Raw genomic sequence first — 20,756 nt, 5'->3', positions numbered from 1 at the left:
CCCCATCTGAAACATGGGAAACCATGTAATGCAAGATGACCCTCTGAAGAAAACTGGAGGAATCACATTTTGTAGTTGGAATACTAGGGGCGTTAATGAGCAAATTAAAAGAGGTAAGGTTCTTGCCCAATTAAAATCGATTAATGCTGATATAATATTTTTACATGAGACGCACCTCAAAGATCAAGCTCATAACAGGCTGAAGGCTAACTGGTTGGTCAAATATATCACTCTACCTTTCTCTCCAAAGCGAGAGGTACTGCAATTATAATTCGTAAGGGTATACCATTAAAACATAAAACCACCATAGCAGATAAGGAGGGTAGGTATCTGGGGAGATATATTCTACACCACTTACTATGGTGAATATCTAGGCTCCCAACTTTGATAATCCACAATTTTTTAATAAAATATTTAATATCATCTCAGAATCCACCCAGCAAAACCTGATAATTGGAGGAGATATCAACTGTGTTTTGGATCAATATTTGGATAAATCCTCACAACAAAAGAGATATAACACAAAATCAAAATCCAGCGAACTCCTAAATACGTATATAAAAAATACAAATATAACAGACGTATGGAGGATTGCAAATCCATCCGGAAGAGAATATTCCTTTTATTCATCCATACATAAAACAAATACAAGTATTGACTATTTTCTGGTGGACACAAAATTAATACCTTTTACAACGAATCCCAAATATCATAATAGTATTATTTCCGATTATTCCCCTCTAACCTTCTTCCTGAAACAAGAAGGAATGTACAATGAAAAAACGTCTGGAGGTTTAATCCCCAAAAACTAACTAACCCAGCTTGCTGAGAATATCTAAAACAACAAATGGAATTCTTTTTGAGACAAATGATACAATGAAGTATTTCGGCTTCGTTATTATGGGAAACTTTTAAGGCCTTTATTAGAGGTTCTATCATTTCATATCAAGCATATCAAAATAAAAATAATAGGATGGAACAACTGGAATTAGAAGAACAGATCAGACAGCTGGATTCAGAAAATGCGACAGATCCGTCTATGGATAATAATAAGATAGCAGTATTAAGATTCAAGCTAAATCTAATTCTCTCTGCAAGAGTTATCAGGCTATTTCAAATTACTAAACAGGAAAATGTTGAATTCAGCGACAAACCGCATAAACTTCTCACACGTCAGTTGAGAAAAGTAGAAAGGTTCATGCTATTCAAAAAATTAGATCAGAAAAAGGTGAACTGTTCACACTTCCAAAAGATATTAACGAAAGATTTGTCCAATTTTATCAAAATTTATATACATCCAAAACTTCAGCAGAAACGATAAAAATTATTTTAGGAGCACAGATTACAATTAAATAAATCGAAGAGACTATTAATTCATTGAAGAATGGCAAAACCCCAGGCCCAGATGGGTTTAGTAATGAATTTTATTTTAAATTTTATGACGTAATCTCCCCGCATTTACATAACCTTTATATACACGCATTTAAAGAACAGACGCTACCACAAACCTTAGCCGAATCAACTATTACACTGATACCCAAAAAAGATAAAGATCTGGAAGAGCCGGGATCACACAGAGCAATTGCCCTGTTAAATACAGATCAGAAAATATTAGCTAAAACCCTGGCAAGAAGACTAAGTAAATACGTTAATAAATTAATACATTCTGATCAAACTGGGTTTATACCCAAGAGACACTCGTTTAATTTGAGATGTCTGTTTAATAAAATGTACTCACATAGAACGATAAAGGAAGACCTATCAATTATTTCATTAGATGCAGTAAAAGCATTTGACCAAGTAGAATGGAAATATCTTTTTACAGTATTGCAAAAATTCCAGTTAGGAGAAAATTTTATTTCATGGATAAAGTTGCTATATGACAAGCCGACTGCCAGAATACTGACTAATCAAGTACTCTCACCTAATTTTCAGCTATCCAGGGGCAATAGACAAGGGTGTGCATTATCAACCCTGTTATTTGCCCTTGCGATTGAACCTTTAGCAGAAAGTATAAGAGTACATCCGAATATTCATGGCTATAATACTAGATAGTCTAATAATAAAATATCATTATATGCAGATGATGTATTACTATATATCACCAATTCCCAAGTTAGCATTCCAAACATACTAAATCTTATAGAGGAATTCGGTTCCTTTTCAGGATATAGAATAAACTGGAACAAAAGTGAAATTTTGTCAATAAAGCCTCAAGATCCGGCACACCTTCTAAAATTCCCTTTTAGAATTGCTACGGAAAAATTTAAATATCTTGGCTTTCACATAACTAGAAAATACATTTCTTTATTCCAAGTAAACTTTCCTCCATTAATTACCAAACTAAATGCCCTTATTCAATTTTGGAAAACGCTTCCGATGTCTCTCATAGGCAGAATAAATGCCGAAGATGATCTTCCTTCCACAAATCCTGTACTTATTTCAATCAATACCGATTTATCTCCCTAAATTTTTGTTTTTAAAACTCGATTCTCTGATCACAAACTTTATTTGGGATTATAAAACACACAGAATCCATAAACGACATCTATGTAAACCCAAAGAAATTGGCGGATTGGCTCTCCCCAATTTTCTGTACTATTATTGGGCAACGAATTTCAAAAACTTAATCTATTGGATGGACAACACATCCCAACAGGTAAAATGGTTAATAATGGAGAGAGGATTGTTCGCCTTTTAATATAGGCGCGATTCTTCTCTCTCCAATAAATTTGATGAAAACACTATATGAGAAAAATCCGATTATCCACAGCACCCTACGAATCTTGAAACAAGTGAAGTTAATCCTTAAACTGAGAAATTTATCTCTTCTCTCACCAATTGCCAATAACCCTTCGTTCAAGCCGTCTATCTTAGACAAGACGTTCACACACTGGGAAAGATTAGGAATTAAAAAACTGGGAGATCTTTATGAGATGTGAACTCTTTTCACATTTCAAGAATTACAGTTGAAATATCATCTGATAGGTAGCCAATACTTTAGATATCTTCAAATACGAGACTATCTGAAATCATATACCCAAGACTATCAATATATGTTTCCAGACACACTAGACGAATGTATGAACAGAATTCAAACAAGTTAATATCATACTTTTATAATACCCTTTTAAATATACAAATCCCATCGCCAGAAGTAATTAGAAAAGCTTGGGAAGATGCTCAGCCTAATAATTTTAAAAGACAGATGGGAGGAAAGCCTTCTATACATACACAACTCTTCTCTTAACGTTAGGCATTCGCTAATACTATTTAAAATACTGCACAGACTATTATTCAAAGTCTAAACTGAATAAGATCTTCCCAAATGTTTCTCCTATTTGTGATAAATATCTCCTCCAGGAAGCAACTATAACCCATTCCTTTGCCTCTTGTACAAAGTTACATAATTTCTGGAGAGGAATTTTTGACATTTTTTCTAAAACACTTAAAATAAAATTGAACCCCGACACTGAACTGATCACTCTAGGTACGTCTGTCAGAAGCCTGTTCTGAGCTATCACTATTTCAAAGACGTTTCCTTAATTATGACCTGATAACGGCGAAAAAACTAATACTTAAATTTTGGAAACACACATCAGTCCCTACTGTTAAGATGTGGATTACAAACATGTCCGAGACACTACATCTTGATAATATTAGACTTGTCTTGGCAGAAAAACCAGATCATTTTTCCAAGACATGGACACCCTTCACCGAATTCTTACAAGGATAGTATGGCGCAACACAACTTTGGATTTAAATCTAATTATGGGTTGGGTGAGGTGGGTGGGGAGGGACGAGAGGCAGGTATACCACCACTTTTTTCTCTCTTTTTATTTTTGTTCTTTTTTTACTTCTTTCTTTCTTTCTTTCTTTTACCCACTCTTTGGCTGCACTACGTTGGTCGTCCAGGGGTCCTATCTTTGCCTGCACCACGTTGGCAGTCTAGGGGTTCTATCTTTGCCTGCACCACGTTGGCAGTCTAGGGGTCCTATCTTTGGCTGCACTACGTTGGTGGTCTAGGGGTCCTATCTTTGGCTGCACTACGTTGGGGGTCTAGGGGTCCTATCTTTGCACATCTCACTTTTTCTCTTTCTTGTTCTTTCTCCTTTCTTTTCCTTAGTTAAAAAGTTAAAATAGAAGCTGTACATGAACTGTATTATTTTATATTCCGATTGTTCTACTCTTGTACATTTGCTTCTAATAAATAAAAACAAATAAATAAATAAATAAATAAATAAATAAGGGAGATTTTTGCAAAGTAATTAAAAATAAATAACTGAAATATCACATTTACATAAGTATTCATACCCTTTACTCAGTACTTTGTTGAGTCACCTTTGGCAGTGGTTACAGCCTCAGGTCTTCCTGGGTATGACGCTACAAGCTTGGCACACATGTATTTGGGTAATTTCTCCCATTCTTCTCTGCAGATCCTCTCAAGCTCTTGTCAGATTGGATGGGGAGCGTCGATACACAGCTATTTTCAGGTCCCTCCAGAGATATTCGATCAGGTTCAACTCCGGGCTCTGGCTGGGCCACTCAAGAACATTCACAGATTTGTCACGAAGCTACCCCTGTGTTGTCTTGGCTGTGTGCTAAGACCCCTGTGTTGTCTTGGCTGTGTGCTAAGGGTCGTTGTCCTGTTGGAAGGTAAACCTCTGCCCCAGTCTGAGGTCCTGAACCCTCTGCAGCAGGTTTTCATCAAGGATCATTCTGTACTTTGCTCCATTCATCATTCCCTCAATCCTGACTAGTCTCCCAGTTCCTGCTGCTGAAAAACATCTCCACAGCATGATGCTGCCACCACCATGCTTCACCGTAGGTATGGTATTAGCCAGGTGATGAGCGGTTCCTGGTTTCCTCCAGACATGACGCTTGGCATTTAGGCCAAAGAGTTCAATCTTGGTTTCATCAGACCAGAGAATCTTGTTTAGGTGCCTTTCGGCAATCTCCAAACGGGCTGTCATGTGCCTTTTACTGAGGAGTGGCTTCCATCTGGCCAACCTACCATAAAGGCCTGATTTGAGGAGTGCTGCAGATATAGTTGTCCTTCTGGAAGTTTCTCCCATTTTCACAGAGGAACTCTGGAGCTCTGTCAGAGTGAACATCGGGTTCTTGGTCACCTCCCTGACCAAGGCCCTTCTCCCCCGATTGCTCAATTTGGCCAGGCAGCCAGCTCTATGAAGAGTCCTGGTGGTTCCAAAGTTCTTCCATTTACGAATGACAGAGGCCACTGTGCTCTTCAGGACCTGCAATGCTGCAGAAATTGTTTTATACTCTTCCCCAGATCTGTGTCTCAAAGCAATCCTGTCTCATAGAAACATAGAAACATAGAAAATAGTTGGGAGGGAATACATCGAGGTCCCTCACCCTGAGCACAGGATCGCCCCAGGGTTGCGTCCTCAGCCCCCTATTGTACTCCCTGTACACACATGACTGTGTGGCTATGTTCAGCTCCAACTCAATAATTAAGTTTGCTGATGACACTGTGGTGGTGGGCCTGATCTCAGACAATGATGAGAAGGCCTACCGGGAGGAGGTGGCTGATCTAGCACTCTGGTGCCAGGATAACAGCCTCCTCTTGAACATCAAAAAAACTAAGGAGCTGATCGTGGACTTTAGGAGGGCACTTCATCCGAGGACGTACACACCATTGAGGATAAATGGGGATACTGTAGATAGGGTGAGCTGTTTCAAATATCTGGGAGTCCACATCTCTGAGGATATGACATGGACATCACACGCCGCAGCACTCGTGAGTAAGGCAAGGCAGCGCCTTTACCACCGCAGGCAATTGAGGAAATTCAGAGTGTCTCCGAGGATCCTCCAGTGCTTCTACTCAGCGGCTGTGGAAAGCATCTTGTCCGGAAATATTACCATCTGGCTTGGGAATTGCTCTGCCCAGGACAAGAAGGCTCTGCAGAGAGTAGTGCGTTTGGCCGAATGCACTATGGGAACTTCACTCGCCCCCCTGCAGGAACTATACATCAGGAGGTGCAACTCCAGAGCCAATAAAACCATGGGAGACCCCTTCCACCCCTGCAACGGACTGTTCCAGCTGCTACGGTCAGGCAAACGCCTCCGTTGCCATGCTGTGAGAACGGAGAGGTTGAGAAGGAGTTTCTTCCCAGAGGCCATTCGGACTGTAAACTCCTATCTCACCAGGGACTAACTTTACTGAACGTTTTTCCTTCCGCCCACAATATTTAATATGTAAAAGAATATGTGATTGTGTTTATAGTTTGTTTGGTTGTTTGTTTGTTTGTCTTTTTGCACAAAGTCCGCGAGCATTGCCACTTTTCATTTCACTGCACATCTCGTATGTGTATGTGACGAATAAACTTGACTTGACTTGACTTGACGTGACTTGACTTGACGTGACTTGAAATAGGTGCAGGAGTAGGCCATTCGGCCCTTCAAGCCTGCACTGCCATTCAATATGATCATGGCTGATCATCCAACTCAGTATCCTGTACCTGCCTTCTCTCCATACCCCCTGATCACACAAGGGCCACATCTAACTCCCTCTTAAATATAGCCAATGAACTGGCCTCAACAACCTTCTGTGGCAGAGAGTTCCAGAGATTCACCATTCTCTGTGTGAAAAATGTTTTTCTCATCTCGGTCCTAAAGGATTTTCCCTTTATCCTTCGGAGACCTCTCGGAGGTCTATGGACAATTCCTTCGGCTTCATGGCTTAGTTTTTGCTCTGACATGCACTGTCAACTGCGGGACCTTATATAGACAGGTGTGTGCCTTTCCAAATCATGTCCAATCAATTTAATTTACCACTGGTGGACTCCAATCAAGTTGTAGAAACATCTCAAGGATAATCAATGGAAACAGGATGCACCAAAGCTCAATTTTTTAGTGTCATAGCAAAGGGTTTAAAAACTTATGTAAATGTGATATTTCAGTCATTTCTTGTTAATTACTTTGCAAAAATTTCTAAACAGCTGTTTTTGCTTTTTTATTATGCGATATTGTGTGTAGAGTGATGATAAAAAAAATGAATTTAATCAATTTTAAAATAAGGCTGTAAAGTAACAAAATGTGGAAAACATGAAGGGGTCTGAAAGAGAGAGGGAGGGAGGGAGGGAGAGAGGGAGAGAGGGAGAGAGGGAGAGAGGGAGAGAGGGAGAGAGGGAGAGAGGGAGAGAGGGAGAGAGAGGGAGAGATGGAGAGAGAGAGGGGGAGAGAGGGGGAGAGAGGGGGAGAGGGAGAGAGGGAGAGAGGGAGAGAGGGAGAGAGGGAGAGAGGGAGAGAGGGAGAGAGGGAGAGGGAGAGGGAGAGGGAGAGGGAGAGGGAGAGGGAGAGGGAGAGAGAGGGAGAGGGGGAGAGAGCGAGGGAGAGGGAGAGGGAGAGGGAGAGAGAGAGAGAGAGAGAGAGAGAGAGAGAGAGAGAGAGGGAGAGAGAGAGAGATCCAATTTTTTACTTTGTTGCTATAGGTTTATCACATTGATGATCACAGTCCTGCGCAAAGAGCTTTTCTGCAAAGGACAAATGAACGAGAGATATGCAAAAAGTTACGATCATGAAAGAAAGGTGGAGCCCACAATGGTGATTTGTTGGCTAGCTTCTTTCAGCTTCGGACGATAGCTAAAATAAAACAATTCCTCCACTTTGATGACCTCGAAAAGATCATCCACACATTTATCTCCTCCCGCCTAGATTACTGCAACTCTCTTTACACTGGCATCAGCCAATCTTCCCAGTCCCGCCTGCAACTGGTCCAAAGCGCCGCAGCGAGACTCATGACAGGCACCCGAAAAAGGGACCACATCACCCCGATCCTGGCCTCTCTCCACTGGCTCCCTGTGCGGTTCCGTATACATTTCAAGACCCTCCTCTATGTATACAAAGCCCTCAATGGGCTTGCCCCCTCCTACATTAAAAGTCTTCTCGCCCACCACTCCACCTCTAGGTCGTTGGGCAGCCGACTTGGGGCTGCTGAATATCCCACGGTCTAGGTATAAGCTCAGGGGTGACCGCGCCTTTGCAGTTGCAGCTCCTAGACTGTGGAACAGCATCCCCCCCTTCCCATCAGAACTGCCCCCTCCATCGACTCCTTTAAGTCAAGACTAAAAACCTATCTATACTCCCAAGCTTTTCCTGACGTCCACTGAGCGAGTGTATGTATGTAGTTTTGGTAGTTTGTTTGTTCTACAATTCTTATAACAAATGTAAAGCACTTTGGCCAACGAGAGTTGTTTTTTAAATGTGCTATATAAATAAATGTGACTTGACTTGACTTGAGAAAGGTCAATGTGGGAATGGGAAGGGGGGTTAAAGTGTTTGGCAACTGGAGCCATGACATACATCTTCCCAAGGGTCCCTGATGTCCATAGTGTGCGTCCATCCTTACATAATAACAAAATAATAAACAAGGCAATACAAACCTAACCTCAGTTTTGAGAGATCAATTGAAGGTGGGGTCAATCACAGCCATGATAGATAATGGTTCGGGTCGGAAACCTTCCCCAGATTGCGGAAGGCCCCGACCTGAAATGTCACCTATCCATGTTCTCCAGTGATGCTGCCTGACCCTGTGTGCAGGAAGGAACTGCAGATGCTGGTTTAAACCGAAGATAGACGCAAAATGCTGGAGTAACTCAGCGGGACGGGCAGCATCTCTGGAGAGAAGGAATGGGTGATGTTTCGGGTCGAGACCCTTCTTCAGGTGAAGAAGATGCTGCCTGGCCCGCTGGGTTACTCCAGCATTTTGTGTCTATCTTCGGTCCAGACATGTATTCTGTGAGGAAAAAAGCTGCATGTTGTAAAACTAGAAATCTATACCACCCAAACCTCTGAATTTCCCATATATCCTTCTCCTTTGAAACCAGCCCTTGTTGAAATCATAGCCAGAGACATTTATGACATTTAATTTGTTTTTGAATGGCTATTGCTGTGTGCATAAGGTAATTTATCATAGTTTTAATTGTAATTACTCATATTTATATTCGATTCTGATATTTAATGTGCTTTTATTGCAAGCGTTATTAATATCTTCCCATTTTTCTCTTCAAAAAAATGATTGCGTCTTGAGATTAATGAACGGATTTGCATAACTGGCTAGTGACCATCCGGGCTGCCAGTAAGATATCTCGTCCCTGTAAATCAAACCCTGATTACCATTCAGCAGCAAGTATTTGCCATTGATTTGGGTGTTCCTTAGCTCAATCTGACTGGCCCCTTGTCCCACTGAGATTTCAATGCATCTCTGAACTGCAAAATGACGACAAGGCCTTTACACATCTTAATTAATTCTGCCAAGTTCATTGCCTCATTGTGACCTGTGAGCAAAATCCAGTTTAGCAGTAATTTAGTTTAGTGTAGAGGCACAGGTGGCAAACAGGCCCTTCGGCCCATCGTGTCCATGCCGACCGGCGATCCCCGCACACTAACACACTATCCTACACACTAGGAACAATTTACAATCATAACCAACGCCAACTAACTTAAAAACCTGCACGTCTTTGGAATGTAGGAAGAAACCAGAGCGCCCGGGGAAAACCCATGAAGGACACCGTGGGAACATACAAACTACCTATAGACAGCACCCGTAGACAGGATCGAACCCGAGTCTCCGGTGCTGTAAGGCAGCAACTCTATCGCTGTGCCTCCATGCTGCCCACGAGCAGTAATAGTACATAGAAATATAGAAACATAGAAACTAGGTCCAGGAGTAGGCCATTCGGCCCTTCGAGCCTGCACCGCCATTATCGATTTCCCCTTTATCCTTAAACTGTGACCCCTTGTCCTGGACTTCCCCAACATCGGGAACAATCTTCCTGCATCTAGCCTGTCCAACCCTTTAAGAATTTTGTAAGTTTCTATAAGATCCCCCCTAAATCTTCTAAATTCTAGCGAGTACAAGCCGAGTCTATCCAGTCTTTCTTCATATGAAAGTCCTGACATCCCAGGAATCAGTCTGGTGAACCTTCTCTGTACTCCCTCTATGGCAAGAATGTCTTTCCCCAGATTTGGAGACCAAAACTGTACACAATACTCCAGGTGTGGTCTCACCAATACCCTGTACAACTGCAGTAGAACCTCCCTGCTCCTATACTCAAATCCATTTGCTATGAATGCTAACATACCATTCGCTTTCTTCACTACTTGCTGCACCTGCATGCCTACTTTCAATGACTGGTGTACCATGACACCCAGGTCTCGTTGCATCTCCCCTTTTCCTAATCGGCCACCATTCAGATAATAGTCTACTTTCTTGTTGTTGCCACCAAAGTGGATAACCTCACATTTATCCACATTATACTGCATCTGCCATGCATTTGCCCACTCACCCAGCCTATCCAAGTCACCTTGCAGCCTCCTAGCATCCTCCTCACAGCTAACACTTCCCCCCAGCTTCGTGTCATCAGCAAACTTAGAGATGTTGCATTCAATTCCCTCGTCCAAATGATTAATATATATTGTAAATAGCTGGTGTCCCAGCACTGAGCCTTGCGGTACCCCACTAGTCACTGCCTGCCAATCTGAAAAGGTACCCGTTTACTCCTACTCTTTGCTTCCTGTTTGCCAGCCAGTTCTCTATCCACATCAATACTGAACCCCCAATACCGTGTGCTTTAAGTTTGTATACTAATCTCCGTTATATACATATAACGTCCATTACCATTGCTCTTCACAGATTTGCTCATTCCATTATTGCCCTCAGACACAAAATTTCACATAATGCCACAGTTGTGCTAAGATAAAGTTTTTGCAAGCAGAAATAATGACACTTTTTTATTTTACTGCCACAATCACTTCTCCCCTATAATGCAAAGAATCGCCATTTGTACCCCATTACTACAGATTTTACATAAGTAATAAAGGAATTGAGGGATCAGGATAATGATTAATTTTGCGTGATTGTCTCATTGTTGAGGAAGCTGCAGTAAAACATTTAATAATTAAGCCCGCTAAAAGTAATTATATAAATTACACTCATTGTTTTCATGGTGCACAGACATATATAATGCTACCGTTAATTACTGAACGAGTTGGTTTAGAAAATAAATAAAACTTGTCTCAAATATCTGGCAGAGATCTTTTATTGGTCTCTCGAATTGAAGCAGCATATGCTCGCCTGTGAAACAAATACACATCTTGCTTCACAGTTCCGTAGGTGTTAGGACAGTTGACCGATTTATGACACGTTCATCTCCAGAAATGGGTCCACATTGGAATTACATTGACTATTATTGCTTGTTATTTATGTGTGTGTGTGTGTGTGTGTGTGTGTGTGTGTGTGTGTGTGTGTGTGTGTGTGTGTGTGAGTGAGAATGTGTATATACACACACACACACACACACACACACACACACACACACACACACACACACACACACACACACACACACACACACACACACCCTGAACTTCTTGTTTCTCGTTTATTATACTGTTTACAGTGTACTATGTTTACATATTCTGTTGTGTTGCTGCAAGTAAAGGGCCTGTCCCACTGTACGGGGTACTTCAAGAGTTCTCCTGAGTTTCCCCTTGATTCGAACTCGGAGAATTACGGTAATAGCCGCTCGTCGGTACTCGGGACTCTCGTGGACATTTTTCAACATGTTGAAAAAACCTGATGAGCTTACCGCGTTTCCCTAGTGCTTGCCGTTAGCGTTACGAGCCACTAAGAGACGTCCCGAGCTCCGACGTTCTCTGGATGCTTTCAAGAGAGAGCTAGATAGGGCTCTTAAAAATAGCGGAGTCAGGGGATATGGGGAGAAGGCAGGAACAGGGTATTGATTGGGGATGATCAGCGGTGCTGGCTCGAAGGGCCAAATGGCCTACTCCTGCACCTAATGTCTATTGTCTATTATCTATTGTCCCCGCTACGTACATTCTACGTACTTACCACGAGTTTGATTTTTTTTAAACTCGGGAGAGCTCTTGGGTAAACTCGTGTAGTGGGACAGGCCATTAAGAATGTCATTGTTCTATCTGGGACATATGACAATAAAACACTCTTGACTCTTGAATCTTGACTCTTGACTTTTGAAATTCAACACAAGGCTTTACTTTCGCTGACCTACCATGAAAAATCGTCCACAGACTGAGCTTGCGCTCAAGTTCAGACCCCAATCTGAATGTCGGAACAAACGACACAATGATCAAAATAGAAATGCTAAGTATTTACAGGCAAGTCAAGTCGAGTTTATTTTCATATGCACACTACAGTTAGTTGCAGGTACAATGAAAAATCTTGCTTTCAACTAATCACAGATTGTAGTTTTTAAAATTCATCATTTTGCTAAAAATGGTATGGTAGAGCATTAGACTTAATTACATTTATTTTTATCCTTAGGACAAAACTGAGATCATCATTCTAGCCAGATGTGTTGAAATGTTTTATTGGAATCAAATGTTGCTATAAAATGCTGACGCAGGCTTTATATACACATTAAATGAACCAGGAAGAATATTGCTATTGCAACAGTATTTTTTATTTAAGTCTCAGGCTGGGAGTTAATGGATTAATAGGAACTGGTTTTGTTGCTCAAATTGTTTCATTGTCTTACACCCATCTAGGGGTAGAGTTGCTGCCTTATAGCATCAGAGGCCCGGGTTCAATCCTGACTATGGGTACTGTGTGTATGGAGTTTGCACGTTCTCCCCATGACCTGCGTGGGTTTTCTCCGGGCGCTCAAGTTCCCTCCCACACACCAACGTTGTGGAGATTTGTTAAATAGCTTAGTAAATTGTAAAAAAAAAATTCCCTAGTATGTATAGGATAGTGTTAGTGTAGGGGATGATCGCCAGTCAGCACGGACTCAATGGGCCGATGGGTCTATTTCCGTGCTGTATCTCTAAACGAAACTAATCTTATCTCAAAGGTACGTTGTGACATTACTACCAACCCTGCGTATGGAACAGCTGCAAGCAGTTATGTAGGATCAGACAGCACAAGCTAATCCAAAGCAATGACACATCCAAGACCATCAATCCTGTCATGACTGCGGGTTGCTGACTGTAGCAGTTCAAATGAGTGACCCAGCCAACAATTGGAATTTGATTCCACTCAGCAATCCTCGTGCTATAAACAAATCTTTGGTACACTCTCTTAAATCCACATCACAATCCATATCATCGTTAATAAAAACAAACACTTTACATCCAATTAGAGGTTGATCAAATTATTTTAACTTTGCTGTACCCTTTGAAGCTCTCGGGGTAGCTAGATCTGTTGTCATTAATGGTTTCATGATGGTTAGTTTTCCTTTGTTTTTTTTTACTTCCAACTGAGATTCTTGAAAGCTGGTTTCCAACGTGAACTCGTGCCCACTGGGAACCAGAATTAGACTGCCAGAACTTATTTCACTTAGTATGTTTAACAGCCATCGAAGACCAAGAGATTTTAAGTCCATCTGTCTCGGCCTGATTTAAAGCCAGACCCCGGAGATAGGTGAATACAGTCTCTTAACAGCGTGCTATCCACTGCCCTGGAGACTTGTTAATGTTTAATGTCAACTTGATATAACTGCTCACTTTGAGATGCCCGTTGCCAGCCATGTAAGTGAGAAATATAAGCACGAGCCAAGTTGCTCTCAAAGCCACTTCTCTACACAATGCTTCAACTTTTCTGTGTTTTTACTTGTGCGATCAGAGCAATTACAATTCCATGAGAAACATTGCTTGATGCGGCAACGGGTTTTTATAGCATGCAGTGCCAAGTCAAGTCAAGTCAAGTTTATTTGTCACATACACATACGAGATGTGCAGTGAAATGAAAGTGGCAATGCTCGCGGACTTTTGTGCAAAAGACAAACAACCAAACAACCAAACAAACTATAAACACAATCATAACACACATATTCTTTTACATAATAAATAAAGGAAGGAAAAACGTTCAGTAGAGTTAGTCCCTGGTGAGATAGGCGTTTACAGTCCGAATGGCCTCTGGGAAGAAACTCCTTCTCAACCTCTCCGTTCTCACCGCATGGCAACGGAGGCGTTTGCCTGACCGTAGCAGCTGGAACAGTCCGTTGCAGGGGTGGAAGGGGTCTCTCATGATATTGTTGGCTCTGGAGTTGCACCTCCTGATGTATAGTTCCTGCAGGGGGGCAAGTGAAGTCCCCATAGTGCGTTCGGCCGAACGCACTACTCTCTGCCGAGCCTTCTTGTCCTTGGCAGAGCAATTCCCAAACCAGATGGTAATGTTCCCGGACAAGATGCTTTCCACCGCCGCTGCGTAGAAGCACTGGAGGATCCTTGGAGATACTCTGAATTTCCTCAATTGTCTGAGGTGGTAAAGGCGCTGCCTTGCCTTACTCACGAGTGCTGAGGCGTGTGATGCCCATGTCATATCCTCGGAGATGTGGACTCCCAGATATTTAAAACAGTTCACCCTATCCACAGGATCCCCATTTATCCTCAATGGAGTGTACGTCCTCGGATGATGTGCCCTCCTAAAGTCCATGATCAGCTCCTTCGTTTTTTTGATGTTCAACAGGAGGCTGTTATCCTGGCACCAGTGCTAGACCAGCCACCTCTTCTCATCGCTGTCTGAGATCAGGCCCACCACCACAGTGTCATCAGCAAACTTAATTATTGAGTTGGAGCTGAACCTAGCCACACAGTCATGTGTGTACAGGGAGTACAATAGGGGGCTGAGGACGCAACCCTGGGGCGATCCTGTGCTCAGGGTGAGGGACTTCGATGTATTCCCTCCCATCTTGACTACCTGGGGCCTGGCGGTTAGAAAGTCCAGGACCCAGGCACACAGGGAGGTGTTGAGCCCCAATTCCATTAGCTTCCCGGCCAGTCTGGTGGGGACTATCGTGTTGAAGGCTGAACTGAAGTCTATGAACAGCATCCTCACGTAGCCCCCCTTCTGGCTGTCCAGATGGGAGAGAGCAGTGTGCAAGACCTGGGAGACCGCATCGTCCGTGGATCTGTTTGGACGGTATGCGAACTGCAACGGGTCCATGTTCTGAGGGAGGAAGGCGCAGATGTGTTTCTTCACCAGCCTCTCAAAGCATTTCATGACTACCGAGGTAAGGGCCACCGGACGGTAGTCATTCACACAGGCTGGGGAGGCCAATGTTTACATCAACCAGTTTTATACTTGGCTTTGACAAGAGCTAGAAGATGACGGCTGATACCGAAGAGCACGCACTTGCCAAAACTAGTCAAGAAACAAAATTGGTAATTAGTTATCATCCAGCCATTCCCAAGAACATGAAGTGACCTCTTAACCATGAACCAACCTGGTTCTGCACCTTCCATTCATCATGTGGTGCAATGTCACCACTTCTGAGGTTTCAGCTTAAAAAAGCAGTAGAACTGGTGCTCTATTGGTGAAAAAAAAACAACACAGAGAATAGTGGGTTGAAATTTATCTTGAATCAGATGCCAGTTATATGTGACTCCTAATATTCTGTACAATTGGTGGTGAAGGATCTGAATATTGACATCCCATACCATAGCCAGATGATAATATGAATATAGCAAATGGCTTCCCAGAGGAGATAATAGGTGCTGATAGCATCAGCACATTTAAGATTGTATTGGGTAAGTAGCCAGTCCAACGTTTGTGTAAACAGGTCCCCAGAGGCATTGTGCCTGTTATAATCCTAAACGGTGCAAATGGCCAGAGAAGATGGCAAGTTGTTTAAGAAAGAACTGCAGATGTTGGAAATCGAAGGTGGACAAAAATGCTGGAGAAACTCAGCGGGTGAGGCAGCATCTGTGGAGTGAGGGAAATAGGCAACGTTTCAGGTCGAGACCCTTCTTCAGACGGTCTGAAGATAAGATGACTGCACTTTCACTTTCTTGTATTCTTTAGTATCATTGAAAACGAGCAATGCATATTCATTATCCAGAACAGAAACATTTATAAAAAATTGTGCCAGCATGTAAATCATAAACTATATTTCTGTTGCTACATTTGAACCACTGTCTAGGTGGAGAAGATCATCACCTCTATATTTTCTTGGTTTAAACCAACTTTTAGAACTTTTGACTTTAGAGGTACAGCGCGGAAACAGGCCCTTACCGACCGGCAATCACCCCTACATTAGCATTGTCCTACATACTAGGGACAATTTACTATTTTACCGATGCCAATTAACCTACAAACCTGTGTGTCTTTGGAGTGTGGAAGAAAACCAGAGCACCCGGAGAAAACCAAGGCAGGTCACGGGGAGAGCGTACAAACTCCGTACCGACAGCACCCCATAGCCAGGATCTGGGTCTCTGACGCTGTAAAGGGCCTGTCCCACGGGCATGCGACCTGCATGCGGCAAGCGCGACCTAAAGGGCCTGTCCCACCAGCATGCGCCTGCATGCGGCAAGCGCGACCTAACATGGTCGCTTGAGCCGTACGGCCTCGCGGGGCCGATCCCACTTCGATCGCCGGAGCCGTATGGAGTTGTGCGGAGCTGGTTCCGACATCACGCGGGGTTCCGAAAAACTGACCGTGTTTAAAATTTCCAAGCGGCAACGGCCTGCCGGCCCCGCAGCCGCCTCGATGCCGTACATCACGCGTGAACTTCCCGCGGACTTCGCTCGAACTTCATTTCACTCACTCGACCTCCATGCGGACCCCGCTTCTGGTTAGGTCGCGCTTGCCGCATGCAGGCGCATGCTGGTGGGACCGGCACTTTAGGTCGCGCTTGCCGCATGCAGGTCGCATGCCCGTGGGACAGGCCCTTAAGGCAACAACACTACCGCTGCGCCATACTACCGTGCTGCATACACTTTGTTTAAATAAAGCTCTAATTCACAATTGGGAACACTGCAATCGTATTATTATTTAATAGGCAGTAAAAGTCGCCTAGCCCAATAATATGCAGAAACCAGATGAAACCAAATGAAATGTAAGCAATAAGATTTCTCATTCCTTAGTGTTCCCACCATAGTGCTGCAACATATTACTCAATGATTTAGGTGGTTTGCCTTCCTGAATGTCCAAACGATTTAAAACATCTGTTCATCTGGCCAAGTCCCTCCAATGTTTAGCACCAGCAAAGAGGAAATAAAGAAGCTTGTACATTCTTCTTTAAACGAAGTATTTTAAATATATTTATAATGTTTTATTGCCAGTGTTTCCATCAATAAACTCTTTGTGAAAACCAATTTGAAAAGAAGACAATTGCTCCCGGATAAGGTTTTCTTTCGACAAACTCCGCAGAACCCCGAGTGTGCAACGGTCAAGTTAAAAGCGGGTTTGATTTATCTTAAATTACAGATCAAATATATTAATGGGCGCTCAATGAAAAGTGAGAAAATTAATTCAGTTTTGGAAGCTTGCATTACAGTGCTTTCTTTCCATCCATGTGCAAAGGCAGCAGGCGTTATTCCATGGAGGCCATCAATCATATTGTACCTAAAGATCATCCATTAGCTCCAGAATGCATTAGTGGATGCACAGATATTTATTCTGTGGGGGAATAACTCCCCCATATGTGAGGCAGAGTTCCTGCCTTCTTGAAGGTGAGATTCTCACCAGCATTTATTAAGAGACAAGAACAAGTAATTGAGGGGGGGGGGGGGGGGGCTTACCATCATATAATCATCCTACCATAACCAGAGAGCAATGCTGAACTACTATCAACCTCTTTGGTGACCCTCTCACTATCCTTGATCGGATTTTGCTGGCTTATCATGTGTCTACACACTGTACGTGGCTCACTTGTAATAATGTATTGCCTTTGTGCTGACTGTTAGCACGCAACAAAAGCTTTTCACTTCCTCAGTACACGTGACAATAAACTAAACTGACTGACCAACTAAACCTTAGCCAGGGTGGAGCGCAGGGAAGAGGGGGGGGGGTGTGAGGGGGTTGGGTGAAAGGGTGGGGAGGTTGTTACCTAAAATTGGAGAATTCAATGTTCGTGTTGTAAGCTACCCAAGCAGAATATAAGGTGCTCTTCCTCCAGTTTGTATGTTCATACGTTCATAAGTGATAGGAGCAGAATTAGGCCATTTGGCCCATCCAGTCTGCTCTGCCATTCAATCACGGCTGATCTATCTTTCCCTCTTAACCTCATTCTCCTGCCTTCTCCCTATAGCCACTGACACCAGTACTATCTATATCTGTCTTATAAATATCCATTGACTTGGCCTCCTGTGGTAATGGATTCCACATATTCACCACCCTCTGACTAAGGAAATTCCTCCTCACCTCCTTCCTAAAGGAACGTCATTTAATTCAGAGACCATGACCTCTGGTCCGAGACTCTCCCACTGGTGGAAACATCCTCTCCACATCAACACTAACCGGGCCATACACTATTCGAGATATTTCAATGAGGTTCCCCCTCATCCTTCTAAACTCCAGCACGTAGAGGCCCAGTGCCATCTAACGGTCATCATATGTTAAACCACTAATTCCTGGGATCATTTGTGTAAATCTGCTCTGAACCCTCTCCAGTGCGAGCACATCCGTCCTCAGATAACGGGCCCAAGATTGCTCACTCTGTGGCCTTACTCAGGCAATGTATGAAGCCCAGGACAGAAAGGTTGGCAATGGAATGGGAATGGGAGTTAAAATGGTTAGCAATTGGGAGATCCAGCAGGCCTTGGCGGGCCGAGCGCAAGTGTTCAGCAAAACGGTCGCCTAATCTTTGCTTGGTCTCGCCGATGTACAGGAAGCCATATTGGGAGCACTGAATGCAGTAAATGAGGTTCGAGGAGGTGCATGTGAACGATCTGCATGTTTCTCATCTCCATTCAGAAGATTGTGAATCCAAGTTCCATTCAAGGGATTTGAGCATTATAACTAATTTGATGGACCAGGTGAGTGTTTCATCTTAGGCCATGTTTCAAACAAGGTAGTGAATCGCTATACCTCCTCACTCGACTTCGTCCAAGAACCTTGACAGTCCCTCCAGGTGAGGCAGAGGTTCACTTGCACCTCCTTCAACCTCATCGACTGTATCCACTGTTCCAGATGTGAATCCTATATATCGGCAAGACCAATAGCAGGCTCGGCGATCGTTTCGCTGAACACCCCCGCTCAGTCATGCTCGGCCTACGCGATCACCCAGTTGCAAAAAACATTAAATCCCCCTCCTATTTCCACACTGACCTTTCTGTCCTGGGCCTCCTCCATTGTCAGAGTGAAGCCTAACGCAAATTGGAGGAACAACACCTCATATTTCACTTGATCAGCCTACCACCCAGCAGTATGAATAATGATTTCTCTAACATCAAGTAACATGCTTTCCCTCTCTTTCCATCCCTCCCCCACCCTAGTTCTCCGACTAGTTTCACTGTCCTTCTGATTAATTTTACTGATAGTATGCCTCCTTGTCACTTTCCCCTCAGCTGGCAATGCACCATTGTCATTGTCGGCTTTGATCGGTCGTTTTCACACCTTACCCTTCCACATCTCTGGACTCCCTCTCCCCTGACTCTCAGTCTGAAGGAGGGTCTCGACCCGAAACGTCACCCACTCCTTCCCTCCAGAGATGCTGCATGTCCCGCTGAGTAACTCCAGCATTTTGTGTCGATATTGAATCAGGAATTATTTTGCCCTTTCAGGAGATATAAAGATGAGCACTCATATAAATGATGATCAATACCTATTTCACATCCCACTTTGCTTGAATAGAAAACTTCTCTGGTGTGTGTGGGCTCTCAGATCAGCTATGAGGTTTCTTGCATTACACCAGAGACTGGACTCCAGAAAATACTTAATTGGGTATAAGTGTTTTGAAACAGACTCAGGTTGTGAAAGATGTGAATAAATGCAATCATTTTTATTTCAATATCATGTTACTTAAATAATATGTTTAAGTCCTGCATATGTGCTAACCTGATCAATAGGCAGCTCCACTTGTGTCAGATTATCTTCTTGAATTTCCATTGCATCCAAGATCTCCGTTCTTTCCTCAAAAGCTTTGAACACGCAGCTTTCTGGGGGAAGGGGGATAATGTTATTAAGGCGGTGTTAAATACAAGACAATGATACAACAGTGGCTACCAGTGGTATACAGCAAGAATTGCATCTCATCTCCCACAATAAGTGCTAGCAAATACTTCTCATCACATGGGCGGCACGGTGGCCCAGCCACCGAAAGGACTCTCCCGACGCCGGGGCAAGACCACCCGGTGAGAACGGCCAGGGACATCGGGCCTCCGTAGAGGCAATTGCGGTGGCCTCAATAGGCCTGACTTTGGGGTGAACATGGGGTGGGGACTGGACATTGTGCCTTCCCCCACAGTGCTATCCACTGTGGGGGGATGATTTTTTAATCTAATTGTAGTCCTGTAGGTCTGTGTCCAAGATGGCTGCCGTGAAGGGAGAGTGGACGCTGGCGCGCTTTGGCTGCCGCTGCTCTCTCTTCACACTGTGTTTTTGATTTTCTGTTTTTGGATTGAATTCTGTTTTTAATTTGTGTCTCTGTGATGTCTTTATTACTTGTTATATTCCGATTATATGTTATTCCGATTACTATGTAAGGTGTCCTTGAGATGTCTGAAAGGCGCCCATTAAATAAGATTTATTATTATTATTATTATTATTATCTACTGCCTTACTGCGTCAGAGGCCCAGGTTCGATCCCGACTATGGGTGCTGTATGTAGGAGTTTGTACGTTCTCCCTGTGACCTGCGTAGGTTTTCTTTGAGATCTTTGGTTTCCTCCCACACTCCAAAGATCTACAGGTTTGTAGGTTAATTGGGTTGGTATAAAATGTGAAGAAAGATTGTCCCTGGTGTGTGTAGGATAGTGTTAATGTGCGGGGATCGCTGGTCAGTGCGGACTCGGTCGGCCGAAGGGCCTGTTTCC

The 20,756-nt window shown here is 43.3% G+C and overlaps 1 protein-coding gene across 1 annotated transcript in view; it reads right to left on the bottom strand.

Moving 5' to 3' along the window:
- Window positions 1–19,876, bottom strand: part of LOC116967091 (protein Ycf2-like) — a 59,012-nt gene extending 39,136 nt beyond the window's left edge. The window contains exon 1 of the mRNA XM_033013567.1: window positions 19,781–19,876. Within this exon, the coding sequence (XP_032869458.1) occupies window positions 19,781–19,831 (51 nt within the window). The 5' untranslated portion in view covers window positions 19,832–19,876. The remainder of the gene's footprint in view (window positions 1–19,780) is intronic.
- Between the last annotated feature and the right edge of the window lie 880 nt (window positions 19,877–20,756).

The sequence above is a fragment of the Amblyraja radiata genome, chromosome 2 (genome assembly GCF_010909765.2).
Source record: "Amblyraja radiata isolate CabotCenter1 chromosome 2, sAmbRad1.1.pri, whole genome shotgun sequence".
Taxonomy (NCBI): domain Eukaryota; kingdom Metazoa; phylum Chordata; class Chondrichthyes; order Rajiformes; family Rajidae; genus Amblyraja; species Amblyraja radiata.
This window is presented reverse-complemented; position numbering and strand designations above follow the sequence as displayed.